This window comes from Chiloscyllium punctatum, chromosome 2, assembly GCF_047496795.1.
Source record: "Chiloscyllium punctatum isolate Juve2018m chromosome 2, sChiPun1.3, whole genome shotgun sequence".
In the NCBI taxonomy this organism is placed as follows: domain Eukaryota; kingdom Metazoa; phylum Chordata; class Chondrichthyes; order Orectolobiformes; family Hemiscylliidae; genus Chiloscyllium; species Chiloscyllium punctatum.
Window position 1 is genome coordinate 3,044,946 of NC_092740.1, and position 19,658 is coordinate 3,064,603.

The 19,658-nt window shown below is 49.5% G+C and overlaps 1 protein-coding gene across 3 annotated transcripts in view; it reads left to right on the forward strand.

Moving 5' to 3' along the window:
- Positions 1–19,658, forward strand: part of spef2 (sperm flagellar 2) — a 714,991-nt gene that overhangs the window by 627,435 nt on the left and 67,898 nt on the right. For all 3 annotated transcript variants that reach the window (XM_072592835.1, XM_072592845.1, XM_072592854.1), the window contains exon 27: positions 14,496–14,688. In XM_072592835.1, coding sequence (XP_072448936.1) covers positions 14,496–14,688 — 193 coding nt within the window. The remainder of the gene's footprint in view (positions 1–14,495; positions 14,689–19,658) is intronic.

The following is a 19,658-nucleotide window of genomic DNA, read 5'->3' on the forward strand; positions in this document are numbered from 1 at the left end:
GTTACAGGGACAGAGTGTACACCGTCAGTGTTACACAGGGACAGAGTGTACACGGTCAGTGTTACAGGGACAGAGTGTTCACAGTCAGTGTTACACAGGGACAGAGTGTACACGGTCAGTGTTACACAGGGACAGAGTGTTCACGGTCAGTGTTACAGGGGCAGAGTGTACACGGTCAGTGTTACAGGGACAGAGTGTACACCGTCAGTGTTACACAGGGACAGAGTGTACACGGTCAGTGTTACAGGGACAGAGTGTTCACAGTCAGTGTTACACAGGGACAGAGTGTACACGGTCAGTGTTACACAGGGACAGAGTGTTCACGGTCAGTGTTACAGGGACAGAGTGTACACGGTCAGTGTTACAGGGACAGAGTGTACACCGTCAGTGTTACACAGGGACAGAGTGTACACGGTCAGTGTTACAGGGACAGAGTGTTCACAGTCAGTGTTACACAGGGACAGAGTGTTCACGGTCAGTGTTACACAGGGACAGAGTGTACACGGTCAGTGTTACAGGGACAGAGTGTTCACGGAAAGTGTTACACAGGTACAGAGTGTGCACGGTCAGTGTTACAGGGGCAGAGTGTACACGGTCAGTGTTACAGGGACAGAGTGTTCACGGTCAGTGTTACACAGGGACAGAGTGTACACGGTCAGTGTTACAGGGACAGAGTGTTCACGGTCAGTGTTACACAGGGACAGAGTGTTCACGGTCAGTGTTACACAGGGACAGAGTGTTCACGGTCAGTGTTACAGGGACAGAGTGTTCACGGTCAGTGTTACAGGGACAGAGTGTTCACGGTCAGTGTTTCACAGGGACAGTGTACACGGTCAGTGTTACAGGGACAGAGTGTACACTGTCAGTGTTAGAGGGACAGAGTGTTCACGGTCAGTGTTACACAGGGACAGAGTGTACACGGTCAGTGTTACAGGGACAGAGTGTTCACGGTCAGTGTTACACAGGGACAGAGTGTACACGGTCAGTGTTACAGGGACAGAGTGTTCACGGTCAGTGTTACAGGGACAGAGTGTACACGGTCAGTGCTACACAGGGACAGTGTACACGGTCAGTGTTACAGGGACAGAGTGTTCTCGGTCAGTGTTACAGGGACAGAGTGTACACGGTCAGTGTTTCACAGGGACAGTGTACACGGTCAGTGTTACAGGGACAGAGTGTACACTGTCAGTTTTAGAGGGACAGAGTGTTCACGGTCAGTGTTACACAGGGACAGAGTGTACACGGTCAGTGTTACAGGGACAGAGTGTTCACGGTCAGTGTTACACAGGGACAGAGTGTACACGGTCAGTGTTACAGGGACAGAGTGTTCACGGTCAGTGTTACAGGGACAGAGTGTACACGGTCAGTGTTACACAGGGACAGTGTTCACAGTCAGTGTTACAGGGACAGAGTGTTCTCGGTCAGTGTTACAGGGACAGAGTGTACACGGTCAGTGTTACAGGGATAGAGTGTACACGGCCAGTGTTTCACAGGGACAGTGTACACGGTCAGTGTTACAGGGACAGAGTGTACACGGTCAGTATTACAGGGACAGAGTGTACACGGTCACTGTTACACAGGGACAGAGTGTACACGGTCAGTGTTACACAGGGACAGAGTGTACACGGTCAGTGTTACAGGGACATAGTGTTCACGGTCAGTGTTATACAGGGACAGAGTGTACACGGTCAGTGTTACAGGGACAGAGTGTACACGGTCAGTGTTACTGGGACAGAGTCTTCACGGTCAGTGTTACAGGGACAGAGTGTTCACCATCAGTGTTACACAGGGACAGAGTGTTCACGGTCAGTGTTACAGGGACAGAGTGTTCACGGTCAGTGTTACACAGGGACAGAGTGTACACGGTCAGTGTTACAGGGACAGAGTGTTCACGGTCAGTGTTACACAGGGACAGTTTGTACACGGTCAGTGTTACACAGGGACAGAGTGTTCACGGTCAGTGTTACAGGGACAGAGTGTACACGGTCAGTGTGACACTGGGACAGAGTATACTCGGTCAGTGTTACAGGGACAGAGTGTTCACGGTCAGTGTTACACAGGGACAGAGTGTTTACGGTCAGTGTTACAGGGACAGAGTGTACACGGTCAGTGTGACACAGGGACAGAGTGTACACGGTCAGTGTTACACAGGGACAGAGTGTACAGGGTCAGTGTTACACAGGGACAGAATGTTCACGGTCAGTGTTACAGGGACAGAGTGTTCACGGTCAGTGTTACACAGGGACAGAGTGTACACGGTCAGTGTTACACAGGGACAGCGTGTACACGGTCAGTGTTACAGGTACAGAGTGTTCAGGGTCAGTGTTACAGGGACAGAGTGTACACGGTCAGTGTAACACAGGGACAGAGTGTTCACGGTCAGTGTTACACAGGGACAGAGTGTTCACGGTCAGTGTTACACAGGGACAGAGTGTACACGGTCAGTGTTACAGGGACAGAGTGTTCACGGTCAGTGTTACACAGGGACAGAGTGTTCACGGTCAGTGTTACACAGGGACAGATTGTACACGGTCAGTGGTACAGGGACAGAGTGTACACGGTCAGTGTTACAGGGACAGAGTGTACACGGTCAGTGTTACACAGGGACAGAGTGTACACGGTCAGTGTTACAGGGACAGAGTGTTCACGGTCAGTGTTACACAGGGACAGAGTGTACACGGTCAGTGTTACAGGGACAGAGTGTTCACGGTCAGTGTTACAGGGACAGAGTGTACACGGTCAGTGCTACACAGGGACAGTGTACACGGTCAGTGTTACAGGGACAGAGTGTTCTCGGTCACTGTTACAGGGACAGAGTGTACACGGTCAGTGTTTCACAGGGACAGTGTACACGGTCAGTGTTACAGTGACAGAGTGTACACTGTCAGTTTTAGAGGGACAGAGTGTTCACGGTCAGTGTTACACAGGGACAGAGTGTACACGGTCAGTGTTACAGGGACAGAGTGTTCACGGTCAGTGTTACAGGGACAGAGTGTACACGGTCAGTGTTACACAGGGACAGTGTTCACAGTCAGTGTTACAGGGACAGAGTGTTCTCGGTCAGTGTTACAGGGACAGAGTGTACACGGTCAGTGTTACAGGGATAGAGTGTACACGGCCAGTGTTTCACAGGGACAGTGTACACGGTCAGTGTTACAGGGACAGAGTGTACACGGTCAGTGTTACAGGGACAGAGTGTTCACGGTCAGTGTTACACAGGGACAGAGTGTACACGGTCAGTGTTACAGGGACAGAGTGTTCACGGTCAGTGTTACAGGGACAGAGTGTACACGGTCAGTGTTACACAGGGACAGTGTTCACAGTCAGTGTTACAGGGACAGAGTGTTCTCGGTCAGTGTTACAGGGACAGAGTGTACACGGTCAGTGTTACAGGGATAGAGTGTACACGGCCAGTGTTTCACAGGGACAGTGTACACGGTCAGTGTTACAGGGACAGAGTGTACACGGTCAGTATTACAGGGACAGAGTGTACACGGTCACTGTTACACAGGGACAGAGTGTACACGGTCAGTGTTACACATGGACAGAGTGTACACGGTCAGTGTTACAGGGACATAGTGTTCACGGTCAGTGTTATACAGGGACAGAGTGTACACGGTCAGTGTTACAGGGACAGAGTGTACACGGTCAGTGTTACTGGGACAGAGTGTTCACGGTCAGTGTTACAGGGACAGAGTGTTCACGGTCAGTGTTACACAGGGACAGAGTGTTCACGGTCAGTGTTACAGGGACAGAGTGTTCACGGTCAGTGTTACACAGGGACAGAGTGTACACGGTCAGTGTTACAGGGACAGAGTGTTCACGGTCAGTGTTACACAGGGACAGTTTGTACACGGTCAGTGTTACACAGGGACAGAGTGTTCACGGTCAGTGTTACAGGGACAGAGTGTCCACGGTCAGTGTGACACTGGGACAGAGTATACTCGGTCAGTGTTACAGGGACAGAGTGTTCACGGTCAGTGTTACACAGGGACAGAGTGTTTACGGTCAGTGTTACAGGGACAGAGTGTACACGGTCAGTGTGACACAGGGACAGAGTGTACACGGTCAGTGTTACACAGGGACAGAGTGTACAGGGTCAGTGTTACACAGGGACAGAATGTTCACGGTCAGTGTTACAGGGACAGAGTGTTCACGGTCAGTGTTACACAGGGACAGAGTGTACACGGTCAGTGTTACACAGGGACAGCGTGTACACGGTCAGTGTTACAGGTACAGAGTGTTCAGGGTCAGTGTTACAGGGACAGAGTGTACACGGTCAGTGTAACACAGGGACAGAGTGTTCACGGTCAGTGTTACACAGGGACAGAGTGTTCACGGTCAGTGTTACACAGGGACAGAGTGTACACGGTCAGTGTTACAGGGACAGAGTGTTCACGGTCAGTGTTACACAGGGACAGAGTGTTCACGGTCAGTGTTACACAGGGACAGAGTGTACACGGTCAGTGGTACAGGGACAGAGTGTACACGGTCAGTGTTACAGGGACAGAGTGTACACGGTCAGTGTTACACAGGGACAGAGTGTACACGGTCAGTGTTACAGGGACAGAGTGTTCACGGTCAGTGTTACAGGGACAGAGTGTACACGGTCAGTGTTACACAGGGACAGAGTGTACACGGTCAGTGGTACAGGGACAGAGTGTACACGGTCAGTGTTACAGGGACAGAGTGTACAGGGTCAGTGTTCCACAGGGACAGAGTGTTCACGGTCAGTGTTACAGGGACAGAGTGTACACGGTCAGTGTTACAGGGACAGAGTGTTCACGGTCAGAGTTACACAGGGACAGAGTGTACACGGTCAGTGTTACAGGGACAGAGTGTACACGGTCAGTGTTACACAGGGACAGAGTGTACACGGTCAGTGTTACAGGGACAGAGTGTTCACGGTCAGTGTTACACAGGGACAGAGTGTACACGGTCAGTGTTACAGGGACAGAGTGTACACGGTCAGTGTTACAGGGACAGAGTGTTCACGGTCAGTGTTACACAGGGACAGAGTGTACACGGTCAGTGTTACAGGGACAGAGTGTACACGGTCAGTGTTACACAGGGACAGTGTTCACAGTCAGTGTTACAGGGACAGAGTGTTCTCGGTCAGTGTTACAGGGACAGAGTGTACACGGTCAGTGTTACAGGGATAGAGTGTACACGGCCAGTGTTTCACAGGGACAGTGTACACGGTCAGTGTTACAGGGACAGAGTGTACACGGTCAGTATTACAGGGACAGAGTGTACACGGTCACTGTTACACAGGGACAGAGTGTACACGGTCAGTGTTACACAGGGACAGAGTGTACACGGTCAGTGTTACAGGGACAGAGTGTTCACGGTCAGTGTTACACAGGGACAGAGTGTACACGGTCAGTGTTACAGGGACAGAGTGTTCACGGTCAGTGTTACAGGGACAGAGTGTACACGGTCAGTGTTACACAGGGACAGTGTTCACAGTCAGTGTTACAGGGACAGAGTGTTCTCGGTCAGTGTTACAGGGACAGAGTGTACACGGTCAGTGTTACAGGGATAGAGTGTACACGGCCAGTGTTTCACAGGGACAGTGTACACGGTCAGTGTTACAGGGACAGAGTGTACACGGTCAGTGTTACAGGGACAGAGTGTACACGGTCAGTGTTACACAGGGACAGAGTGTACACGGTCAGTGTTACAGGGACATAGTGTTCACGGTCAGTGTTATACAGGGACAGAGTGTACACGGTCAGTGTTACAGGGACAGAGTGTACACGGTCAGTGTTACTGGGACAGAGTGTTCACGGTCAGTGTTACAGGGACAGAGTGTTCACGGTCAGTGTTACACAGGGACAGAGTGTTCACGGTCAGTGTTACAGGGACAGAGTGTTCACGGTCAGTGTTACACAGGGACAGAGTGTACACGGTCAGTGTTACAGGGACAGAGTGTTCACGGTCAGTGTTACACAGGGACAGTTTGTACACGGTCCGTGTTACACAGGGACAGAGTGTTCACGGTCAGTGTTACAGGGACAGAGTGTACACGGTCAGTGTGACACTGGGACAGAGTGTTTACGGTCAGTGTTACAGGGACAGAGTGTACACGGTCAGTGTTACACAGGGACAGAGTGTACACGGTCAGTGTAACACAGGGACAGAGTGTTCACGGTCAGTGTTACACAGGGACAGAGTGTTCACGGTCAGTGTTACACAGGGACAGAGTGTACACGGTCAGTGTTACAGGGACAGAGTGTTCACGGTCAGTGTTACACAGGGACAGAGTGTTCACGGTCAGTGTTACACAGGGACAGAGTGTACACGGTCAGTGGTACAGTGACAGAGTGTACACGGTCAGTGTTACAGGGACAGAGTGTACACGGTCAGTGTTACACAGGGACAGAGTGTACACGGTCAGTGTTACAGGGACAGAGTGTTCACGGTCAGTGTTACAGGGACAGAGTGTACACGGTCAGTGTTACACAGGGACAGAGTGTACACGGTCAGTGGTACAGGGACAGAGTGTACACGGTCAGTGTTACAGGGACAGAGTGTACAGGGTCAGTGTTCCACAGGGACAGAGTGTTCACGGTCAGTGTTACAGGGACAGAGTGTACACGGTCAGTGTTACAGGGACAGAGTGTTCACGGTCAGTGTTACACAGGGACAGAGTGTACACGGTCAGTGTTACAGGGACAGAGTGTACACGGTCAGTGTTACACAGGGACAGAGTGTACACGGTCAGTGTTACAGGGACAGAGTGTTCACGGTCAGTGTTACACAGGGACAGAGTGTACACGGTCAGTGTTACAGGGACAGAGTGTTCACGGTCAGTGTTACACAGGGACAGAGTGTACACGGTCAGTGTTACAGGGACAGAGTGTACACGGTCAGTGTTACAGGGACAGAGTGCACACGGTCAGTGTTACACAGGGACAGAGTGTACACGGTCAGTGTTACAGGGACAGAGTGTACACGGTCAGTGTTACAGGGACAGAGTGCACACGGTCAGTGTTACAGGGACAGAGTGTTCACGGTCAGTGTTACACAGGGACAGAGTATACACGGTCAGTGTTACACAGGGACAGAGTGTACACGGTCAGTGTTACAGGGACAGAGTGTACACGGTCAGTGTTACAGGGACAGAGTGCACACGGTCAGTGTTACAGGGACAGAGTGTTCACGGTCAGTGTTACACAGGGACAGAGTGTACACGGTCAGTGTTACAGGGACAGAGTGTTCACGGTCAGTGTTACAGGGACAGAGTGTACACGGTCAGTGTTACACAGGGACAGAGTGTACACGGTCAGTGTTACACAGGGACAGAGTGTACACGGTCAGTGATACACAGGGACAGTGTACACGGTCAGTGTTACACAGGGACAGAGTGTTCACGGTCAGTGTTACAGGGACAGAGTGTTCACCATCAGTGTTATAGGGACAGAGTGTACACAGTCAGTGTTACACAGGGACAGAGTGTACACGGTCAGTGTTACAGGGACAGAGTGTTCACTATCAGTGTTACAGGGACAGAGTGTACACGGTCAGTGTTACAGGGACAGAGTGTACACGGTCAGTGTTACACAGGGACAGAGTGTTCACGGTCAGTGTTACACAGTGACACAGTGTACACGGTCAGTGTTACAGGGACAGAGTGTTCACGGTCAGTGTTACAGGGACAGAGTGTACACGGTCAGTGTTACAGGGACAGAGTGTTCACGGTCAGTGTTACACAGGGACAGAGTGTACACGGTCAGTGTTACACAGGGACAGAGTGTTCACGGTCAGTGTTACACAGGGACAGAGTGTACACGGTCAGTGTTACAGGGACAGAGTGTACACGGTCAGTGTTACAGGGACAGAGTGTACACCGTCAGTGTTACACAGGGACAGAGTGTACACGGTCAGTGTTACAGGGACAGAGTGTTCACAGTCAGTGTTACACAGGGACAGAGTGTACACGGTCAGTGTTACACAGGGACAGAGTGTTCACGGTCAGTGTTACAGGGGCAGAGTGTACACGGTCAGTGTTACAGGGACAGAGTGTACACCGTCAGTGTTACACAGGGACAGAGTGTACACGGTCAGTGTTACAGGGACAGAGTGTTCACAGTCAGTGTTACACAGGGACAGAGTGTACACGGTCAGTGTTACACAGGGACAGAGTGTTCACGGTCAGTGTTACAGGGACAGAGTGTACACGGTCAGTGTTACAGGGACAGAGTGTACACCGTCAGTGTTACACAGGGACAGAGTGTACACGGTCAGTGTTACAGGGACAGAGTGTTCACAGTCAGTGTTACACAGGGACAGAGTGTTCACGGTCAGTGTTACACAGGGACAGAGTGTACACGGTCAGTGTTACAGGGACAGAGTGTTCACGGTCAGTGTTACACAGGTACAGAGTGTGCACGGTCAGTGTTACAGGGGCAGAGTGTACACGGTCAGTGTTACAGGGACAGAGTGTTCACGGTCAGTGTTACACAGGGACAGAGTGTACACGGTCAGTGTTACAGGGACAGAGTGTTCACGGTCAGTGTTACACAGGGACAGAGTGTTCACGGTCAGTGTTACACAGGGACAGAGTGTTCACGGTCAGTGTTACAGGGACAGAGTGTTCACGGTCAGTGTTACACAGGGACAGTGTACACGGTCAGTGTTACTGGGACAAAGTGTTCACGGTCAGTGTTACAGGGACAGAGTGTTCACGGTCAGTGTTTCACAGGGACCGTGTACACGGTCAGTGTTACAGGGACAGAGTGTACACTGTCAGTGTTATAGGGACAGAGTGTTCACGGTCAGTGTTACACAGGGACAGAGTGTACACGGTCAGTGTTACAGGGACAGAGTGTTCACGGTCAGTGTTACACAGGGACAGAGTGTACACGGTCAGTGTTACAGGGACAGAGTGTTCACGGTCAGTGTTACAGGGACAGAGTGTACACGGTCAGTGCTACACAGGGACAGTGTACACGGTCAGTGTTACAGGGACAGAGTGTTCTCGGTCAGTGTTACAGGGACAGAGTGTACACGGTCAGTGTTTCACAGGGACAGTGTACACGGTCAGTGTTACAGGGACAGAGTGTACACTGTCAGTTTTAGAGGGACAGAGTGTTCACGGTCAGTGTTACACAGGGACAGAGTGTACACGGTCAGTGTTACAGGGACAGAGTGTTCACGGTCAGTGTTACACAGGGACAGAGTGTACACGGTCAGTGTTACAGGGACAGAGTGTTCACGGTCAGTGTTACAGGGACAGAGTTTACACGGTCAGTGTTACACAGGGACAGTGTTCACAGTCAGTGTTACAGGGACAGAGTGTTCTCGGTCAGTGTTACAGGGACAGAGTGTACACGGTCAGTGTTACAGGGATAGAGTGTACACAGCCAGTGTTTCACAGGGACAGTGTACACGGTCAGTGTTACAGGGACAGAGTGTACACGGTCAGTATTACAGGGACAGAGTGTACACGGTCACTGTTACACAGGGACAGAGTGTACACGGTCAGTGTTACACAGGGACAGAGTGTACACGGTCAGTGTTACAGGGACATAGTGTTCACGGTCAGTGTTATACAGGGACAGAGTGTACACGGTCAGTGTTACAGGGACAGAGTGTACACGGTCAGTGTTACTGGGACAGAGTGTTCACGGTCAGTGTTACAGGGACAGAGTGTTCACGGTCAGTGTTACACAGGGACAGAGTGTTCACGGTCAGTGTTACAGGGACAGAGTGTTCACGGTCAGTGTTACACAGGGACAGAGTGTACACGGTCAGTGTTACAGGGACAGAGTGTTCACGGTCAGTGTTACACAGGGACAGTTTGTACACGGTCAGTGTTACACAGGGACAGAGTGTTCACGGTCAGTGTTACAGGGACAGAGTGTACACGGTCAGTGTGACACTGGGACAGAGTATACTCGGTCAGTGTTACAGGGACAGAGTGTTCACGGTCAGTGTTACACAGGGACAGAGTGTTTACGGTCAGTGTTACAGGGACAGAGTGTACACGGTCAGTGTGACACAGGGACAGAGTGTACACGGTCAGTGTTACACAGGGACAGAGTGTACAGGGTCAGTGTTACACAGGGACAGAATGTTCACGGTCAGTGTTACAGGGACAGAGTGTTCACGGTCAGTGTTACACAGGGACAGAGTGTACACGGTCAGTGTTACACAGGGACAGAGTGTACACGGTCAGTGTTACAGGTACAGAGTGTTCAGGGTCAGTGTTACAGGGACAGAGTGTACACGGTCAGTGTAACACAGGGACAGAGTGTTCACGGTCAGTGTTACACAGGGACAGAGTGTTCACGGTCAGTGTTACACAGGGACAGAGTGTACACGGTCAGTGTTACAGGGACAGAGTGTTCACGGTCAGTGTTACACAGGGACAGAGTGTTCACGGTCAGTGTTACACAGGGACAGAGTGTACACGGTCAGTGTTACAGGGACAGAGTGTACACGGTCAGTGTTACACAGGGACAGAGTGTACACGGTCAGTGTTACAGGGACAGAGTGTACACGGTCAGTGTTACAGGGACAGAGTGTACACGGTCAGTGTTACACAGGGACAGAGTGTACACGGTCAGTGTTACAGGGACAGAGTGTTCACGGTCAGTGTTACACAGGGACAGAGTGTACACGGTCAGTGTTACAGGGACAGAGTGTTCACGGTCAGTGTTACAGGGACAGAGTGTACACGGTCAGTGCTACACAGGGACAGTGTACACGGTCAGTGTTACAGGGACAGAGTGTTCTCGGTCAGTGTTACAGGGACAGAGTGTACACGGTCAGTGTTTCACAGGGACAGTGTACACGGTCAGTGTTACAGGGACAGAGTGTACACTGTCAGTTTTAGAGGGACAGAGTGTTCACGGTCAGTGTTACACAGGGACAGAGTGTACACGGTCAGTGTTACAGGGACAGAGTGTTCACGGTCAGTGTTACAGGGACAGAGTGTACACGGTCAGTGTTACACAGGGACAGTGTTCACAGTCAGTGTTACAGGGACAGAGTGTTCTCGGTCAGTGTTACAGGGACAGAGTGTACACGGTCAGTGTTACAGGGATAGAGTGTACACGGCCAGTGTTTCACAGGGACAGTGTACACGGTCAGTGTTACAGGGACAGAGTGTACACGGTCAGTGTTACAGGGACAGAGTGTACACGGTCAGTGTTACAGGGACAGAGTGTTCACGGTCAGTGTTACACAGGGACAGAGTGTACACGGTCAGTGTTACAGGGACAGAGTGTTCACGGTCAGTGTTACAGGGACAGAGTGTACACGGTCAGTGTTACACAGGGACAGTGTTCACAGTCAGTGCTACAGGGACAGAGTGTTCTCGGTCAGTGTTACAGGGACAGAGTGTACACGGTCAGTGTTACAGGGATAGAGTGTACACGGCCAGTGTTTCACAGGGACAGTGTACACGGTCAGTGTTACAGGGACAGAGTGTACACGGTCAGTATTACAGGGACAGAGTGTACACGGTCACTGTTACACAGGGACAGAGTGTACACGGTCAGTGTTACACAGGGACAGAGTGTACACGGTCAGTGTTACAGGGTCATAGTGTTCACGGTCAGTGTTATACAGGGACAGAGTGTACACGGTCAGTGTTACAGGGACAGAGTGTACACGGTCAGTGTTACTGGGACAGAGTGTTCACGGTCAGTGTTACAGGGACAGAGTGTTCACGGTCAGTGTTACACAGGGACAGAGTGTTCACGGTCAGTGTTACAGGGACAGAGTGTTCACGGTCAGTGTTACACAGGGACAGAGTGTACACGGTCAGTGTTACAGGGACAGAGTGTTCACGGTCAGTGTTACACAGGGACAGTTTGTACACGGTCAGTGTTACACAGGGACAGAGTGTTCACGGTCAGTGTTACAGGGACAGAGTGTACACGGTCAGTGTGACACTGGGACAGAGTATACTCGGTCAGTGTTACAGGGACAGAGTGTTCAGGTCAGTGTTACACAGGGACAGAGTGTTTACGGTCAGTGTTACAGGGACAGAGTGTACACGGTCAGTGTGACACAGGGACAGAGTGTACACGGTCAGTGTTACACAGGGACAGAATGTACAGGGTCAGTGTTACACAGGGACAGAATGTTCACGGTCAGTGTTACAGGGACAGAGTGTTCACGGTCAGTGTTACACAGGGACAGAGTGTACACGGTCAGTGTTACACAGGGACAGCGTGTACACGGTCAGTGTTACAGGTACAGAGTGTTCAGGGTCAGTGTTACAGGGACAGAGTGTACACGGTCAGTGTAACACAGGGACAGAGTGTTCACGGTCAGTGTTACACAGGGACAGAGTGTTCACGGTCAGTGTTACACAGGGACAGAGTGTACACGGTCAGTGTTACAGGGACAGAGTGTTCACGGTCAGTGTTACACAGGGACAGAGTGTTCACGGTCAGTGTTACACAGGGACAGAGTGTACACGGTCAGTGGTACAGGGACAGAGTGTACACGGTCAGTGTTACAGGGACAGAGTGTACACGGTCAGTGTTACACAGGGACAGAGTGTACACGGTCAGTGTTACAGGGACAGAGTGTTCACGGTCAGTGTTACAGGGACAGAGTGTACACGGTCAGTGTTACACAGGGACAGAGTGTACACGGTCAGTGGTACAGGGACAGAGTGTACACGGTCAGTGTTACAGGGACAGAGTGTACAGGGTCAGTGTTCCACAGGGACAGAGTGTTCACGGTCAGTGTTACAGGGACAGAGTGTACACGGTCAGTGTTACAGGGACAGAGTGTTCACGGTCAGAGTTACACAGGGACAGAGTGTACACGGTCAGTGTTACAGGGACAGAGTGTACACGGTCAGTGTTACACAGGGACAGAGTGTACACGGTCAGTGTTACAGGGACAGAGTGTTCACGGTCAGTGTTACACAGGGACAGAGTGTACACGGTCAGTGTTACAGGGACAGAGTGTACACGGTCAGTGTTACAGGGACAGAGTGTTCACGGTCAGTGTTACACAGGGACAGAGTGTACACGGTCAGTGTTACAGGGACAGAGTGTACACGGTCAGTGTTACACAGGGACAGAGTGTACACGGTCAGTGTTTCAGGGACAGAGTGTTCACGGTCAGTGTTACACAGGGACAGAGTGTACACGGTCAGTGTTACAGGGACAGAGTGTACACGGTCAGTGTTACAGGGACAGAGTGTACACGGTCAGTGTTACACAGGGACACAGTGTACACGGTCAGTGTTACAGGGACAGAGTGTTCACGGTCACTGTTACAGGGACAGAGTGTTCACGGTCAGTGTTACACAGGGACAGAGTGTACACGGTCAGTGTTACAGGGACAGAGTGTTCACGGTCAGTGTTACAGGGACAGAGTGTACACGGTCAGTGTTATACAGGGACAGAGTGTTCACGGTCAGTGTTACAGGGACAGAGTGTACGCGGTCAGTGTTACACAGGGACAGAGTGTACACGGTCAGTGTTACACAGGGACAGAGTGTACACGGTCAGTGTTACAGGGACAGAGTGTTCACGGTCAGTGTTACACAGGGACAGAGTGTACATGGTCAGTGTTACAGGGACAGAGTGTACATGGTCAGTGTTCCACAGGGACAGAGTGTACACGGTCAGTGTTACAGGGGCAGTGTTAATGGTCAATGTTACATAAAGACAGAGTGTTCATGAATCAGCCAAGTTGCTGGAGAATCAACGTTTTGGGCATAAGCCCCTCTTCAGGAGACAGGCTCATTCCCGAAACTTCGATTCTCCTGCTCCTTGGATGCTGCCTGACCTGCTGTGCTTTTCCAGCAACACATTTTCAGCTCTGATCTCCAGTATCTGCAGTCCTCAGTTTCTCCTGCTGACGGTCAGTGTTCCATAGAGACTGAGTGTGCATTATCCAGGTTATAGTTGGAAAGGCAGATCTTGGTGTTTCGACACTAAAATCCGGACCCCTGGCCTGTATTGGGCGGGTTCAGTAATCCGTGAGTGGTGTCATCTGGTGGAGATGACCGAGCTGGGAAGGTGCAAGGCTGTTGGATGGGTTTTGTAATAATCATTCGTGTTTCAAATCAAGAAATTACTGTTTTGGGAGTCTGTCCATTCCAGCGTTTATGGAAAATAGTCTTGGTGTGGATCGAGACTCAGAAGCTGTATGTCCATTCACTTCCACAATAACCTCATCTGCAGAGCTCCGATCCTTGACCCAGTTGATAACCTGGATCTGTCTTTGGAAGTTTCCCTCTGAGCGACTCCCCAACCTGACTTGGAAATATATCGCCGTTCCTTCACTATTGCTGGGCCAGAATCCTGGAATTCCCTCCCTCAGGGCATTGTGGGTCTCCTACAGCACATGGTCTGCAGTGGGTCAAGAAGGCAGCTCACCCCCACCTTCTCAAGGGGCAACTAGGGACGGGTAATAAATGCTGGGCCCAGCCAGCGAAGCCCATGTCGCTGACAGTCAGCTGGTCTGGCAGCCTTTGACAATGTTCCTGGTCATATGATGTTCCTCCTTTTTAGAATACCACTTGTTCCCTATCGGATTCCCTCCTCCAGTCTGGCAGTCAAGGATAAAGGGAAAAGCCTTGTGAAGTTGACAGGGAAACTGAAGGAAGAGTCAGTGGTCCTGGAGATCCCACCGCCCCTGACTAATATTGATGAGTATCTGATCTTGGAGGCCTATCAGACAGCGACAGCCACTCTCTCCAGCATCGTGAGTATTTGGGCACAATCAGAAACCTTTCTGTGACTTTCTGCAATCCTAGAATGTACGAGTCACTATGAACAACTCCTTCATTGCTTTCCTTACAGCAATATGGTCTTTCCTGTATTCACTCCTTCAAAGCCAAACTCCTTCAGATCTCCAACATGTCCGATATACCACTCACATCTCCATTACCCAGAGACCACACCGCTACTACTCTCTGAGTAAAGAAACTACCTCTGCCATCTGTCCTATATCTATCACCCCTCAATTTAAAGCTATGCCCCCTCGTGCTCACCGTCACCATTCTTGGAAAAAGGCTCTCCATGTCCACCCTATCTAACCCTCTGATTATCTTATATGTCTCTATTAAGTCACCTCTCAACCTTCTTCTCTCTAATGAAAACAGCTTTAAGGCCCTCAGCCTTTCCCTCCATACCAGGCAACATCCTGGTAAATCTCCTCTGAACCCTTTCCAAAGCTTCCACATCCTTCTTATAATGCGGTGACCAGAACTGTACACAATACTCCAAGTGCGGCCGCACCAGAGTTTTGTACAGCTGCAGCATAACCTCATGGTTCTGGAACTCGATCCCTCTATTAATAAAAGCTAAAACACTGTATGCCTCCTTAACAACCCTGTCAACCTGGGTGGTAACTTTCAAGGAACTACGTACCTGGACACAGAGATCTCTCTGCTCATCTACACTACCAAGAATCTTACCATTAGCCCAGTACTCTACATTCCTGTTACTCCGACCAAAGTGAATCACCTCATACTTTTCCACATTAAACTTCATTTGCCACCTCTCAGCCCAGCTCTGCAGCTTATCTATGTCCCTCTGTAACCTACAACATCCTTTGGCACTATCCACAACTCCACCGACCTTAGTGTCATCCACAAATTTACTAACCCACCCTTCTACACCCTTGTCCAGTCATTTATAACAATGACAAACAGCAGTGGCCCCAACACCGACCCTTGTGGTACACCACTGGTAACTTAACTCCAGGATGAACATTTCCCATCAACCACCACCCTCTGTCTTCTTTCAGCAAGCACATTACTGATCCAAACTGCTATATCTCCCACAATCCCATTCCTCTGTATTTTGTACAATAGCCTACTGTGGGGAACCTTATCAAACACCTTACTGAAATCCATATACAACCACATCAACCGGTTTACTCTCATCTACCTGTTTGGTCACCTTCTCAAAGAACTCAATAAGGTTTGTGAGGCACGACCTCCCCTTCACAAAACCGTGCTGACTATCCCTAATCAACTTATTCCTTTCCAGATGATAATAAATCCTATCTCTTATAACCCTTTCCAACACTTTACCAACAACTGAAGTAAGGCTTACTGATCTATAATTCCCAGGGTTGTCTCTACTCCCCTTCTTGAACAGGGGAACCACATTTGCTATCCTCCAGTCTTCTGGCACTATTCCTGTAGACAATGATGATTTAAAGATCAATGCCAAAGGCTCGGCAATCTCCTCCCTGGCTTCCCAGAGAATCCCAGGAAAAATCCCATCCGGCCCAGGGGACTTACCTATTTTCACATTTTCCAGAATTGCTAACATCTCCCCCTTGTGAACCTCAATCCCATCTAATCTAGTAGCCTGTGTGTCAGTATTCTCCTTGACCACATTGTCTATCTCCTCTGACTTCACACACAACTTCCCACTACTCTCCTTGATTGGCCCTAATCTTACTCTTGTCTTTCTTTTATTCCTTAACTACCTATAGAAAGCCTTAGGGTTTACCCTGATCCTATCCACCAATAACTTCTCATGTCTCCTCCTGGCTCTTCTGAGCTCTCTCTTTAGGTCTTTCCTGGCTCCCTTGTAACCCTCAAGTGCCCGAACTGAGCCTTCACATCTCATCCTAACATAAACCTCCTTCTTCCTCTTGACCAGAGATTCAACTTCCTTCGTAAACCACAGCTCCCTCTCTCAGCCACTTCCTCCCTGCCTGTTAGGTACATATTTATCTCGGACACACAGGAGCTGTCCCTTGATTAAGCTCCACATTTCTAATGTGCCCATCCCCTGCAGTTTCCTTCCCCATCCTATGCTTCCTAAATCTTGCCTAATCACATCATAATTGCTTTTCTCTCAGCTATAACTCTTGCCCTGTGATATAAACCTATCCCTTTCCATCACTGAAGTAAACATAACTGAATTGTGATCACTATCACCAAAGTGCTCACCTACCTCCAAGTCTAACACCTGGCCGGGCTCATTACCCAGTACCAAATCTAATGTGGCCTTGCCCCTTGTTGGCCTGTCTACATACTGTGTCAGGAAGCCCTCCTGTACACACTGGACAAAAACTGACCCATCTAAAGTACTTGAATTATTATTCTGATAAAAAAAGTCCTGATTAAGATTTACAAAGAAATTCAACCTTCAAAACTGACCCACTGCCAAATCTTCTCTTTGTACCTTCCTCTGCGGATTTCCTTTGGCCATCTTTTCGATATTCTGCTGCATAAACGTCTCATAGACAGGTCCCTTTCAGAGAGCTGTTCTGCTGGCAGTCTGTACTTGTTGGTGGCTTGGCAGTTCTCCCCCTAACTGTTCAAGATGTCTGCTTTCATTCTCCAAAACGTCAGATCATTTCATTGGTTTTACTTTTATCAATATACTAGTTTCAACTTTGATTGGATTCTGGTATCTTAGGGCATAGTTTAAACTGATTGGCCGAATTTGAATTTATTCTTGTTTCATGCAACCCATCTGCTGCTAGCTGTTTTGACCAAGTATTATACTGTTACCTTGTTCAGGGCTCTCTGTGCTTTCTCCTTGCTATCTTTTCAATTCTCTTAAAGGTACAGTACCTCATAGAGTCATAGAGATGTACAGCATGGAAACAGACCCTTCGGTCCAACCCGTCCATGGCGACCAGATATCCCAACCCAATCTAGTCCCACCTGCCAGCACCTGGCCCATATCCCTCCAAACCCTTCCTATTCATATACCCATCCAAATGCCTCTTAAATGTTGCAATTGTACCAGCCTCCACCACATCCTCTGGCAGCTCATTCCAAACACGTACCACTCTCTGCATGAAAAAGTTGCCCCTTAGGTCTCTTTTATATCTTTCCCCTCTCACCCTAAACCTATGTCCTTTAGTTCTGGACTCCCCCACCCCAGGGAAAAGACTTTGTCTATTTATCCTATCCTGCCCCTCATAATTTTGTAAACCTCTATAAGGTCACCCCTCAGCCTCCGACACTCCAGGGAAAACAGCCCCAGCCTGTTCAGCCTCTCCCTGTAGCTCAGATCCTCCAACCCTGGCAACATCCTTGTAAATCTTTTCTGAACCCTTTCAAGTTTCACAACATCTTTCTGATAGGAAAGTGACCAGAATTGCACACAATATTCCAACAGTGGCCTAACCAATATCCTGTACAGCTGCAACATGACCTCCCAACTCCTGTACTCAATACTCTGACCGATAAAGGAAAGCATACTAAACGCCTTCTTCACTATCCTATCTACCTGTAACTCCACTTTTAAGGAGCTATGAACCTGCACTCCAAGGTCTCTTTGTTCAGCAACACTCCCTAGGACCTTACCATTAAGTGTATAAGTCCTGCTAAGATTTGCTTTCCCAAAATGCAGCACCTCACATTTATCTGAATTAAATTCCATCTGCCACTTCTCAGCCCATTGGCCCATCTGGTCCAGATCCTGTTGTAATCTGAGGTAACCCTCTTCGCTGTCCACTACACCTCCAATTTTGGTATCATCTGCAAACTTACTAACTGTACCTCTTATGCTCACATCCAAATCATTTATGTAAATGACTAAAAGTAGAGGACCCAGCACCGATCCTTGTGGCACTCCACTGGTCACAGGCCTCCAGTCTGAAAAACAACCCTCCGCCACCACCCTCTGTCTTCTACCTTTGAGCCAGTTCTGTATCCAAATGGCTAGTTCTCCCTGTATTCCAGGAGATCTAACCTTGCTAATCAGTCTCCCATGGGGAACCTTGTCGAACGCCTTACTGAAGTCCATATAGATCACATCTACTACTCTGCCCTCATCAATCCTCTTTGTTACTTCTTCAAAAAACTCAATCAATTTGTGAGACATGACTTCCCAAAAAGTACCTCTACACCTTCATAACATTTCTTTCAAGATATCTGTTTATCTCTGCTTCCCTCCCTTTTCTTCTGTGGTTTTTGTTTTTGTCTCTATTTCTTTCTCACTGTGCCTCCTTCTCACCTTCTCGTTTTGCTCTGTATTTTTCCATTCTGTTGGATGAACATTAACCTTGGTCCCAGCTTGCAGTGGGAGGAGCTCGCGGTGTGCTGGGAATGGGGCCTTTTAGTGAGGAGATTTTCAGATGTTTTACTGAACTACAACATTACATGTCTCACAGTTTGAGTGGGTGAGCATAATGGTAACTTGTTCTTGAGGGAACAAGTGAATAGCATGTTCCTTTCTGAGCACAGCACTTTAGGAAGAATCTGACGGCTTTAGAGAGTGAGGAAAAAGATGAATGTGAATGATTTAACAGAGGAGAAACTTCAGTGATAAGAACAGAGTGGACAAGCTGGCTCTGTTTACATTGAAGAGAAGGTTGAAGAATATTTAATTGAAGCAGAGGCCTCCCAACTTCATGGAGTGTTGATATCGAGGCCTGATCAGGACGCAAACAAAATCCTACAAAGGTCCCGAGGCTGCGATCGATCCCCAAGAGCTCTCTGGATGGACAGACCCACTTACCTTCCAGAACAGCAGACCAGCCACTCCTTCAAGGCCTGCAGGGAAAACCGAAACAGCACGGTTTCATGTTCCCCATCCCCAGTGTATCCTGGGAAATGTTAAAGCCATTGAAAACAGGCTGGACAGATTTGAAATTAGACTCACCTTGAGAATCGAGAGACAGCTGTGTGCTTGGTTTTACAGAGACATGGCTCACTCCTGTGACACCTGACCAGACCTTACACCCTGGGAGCT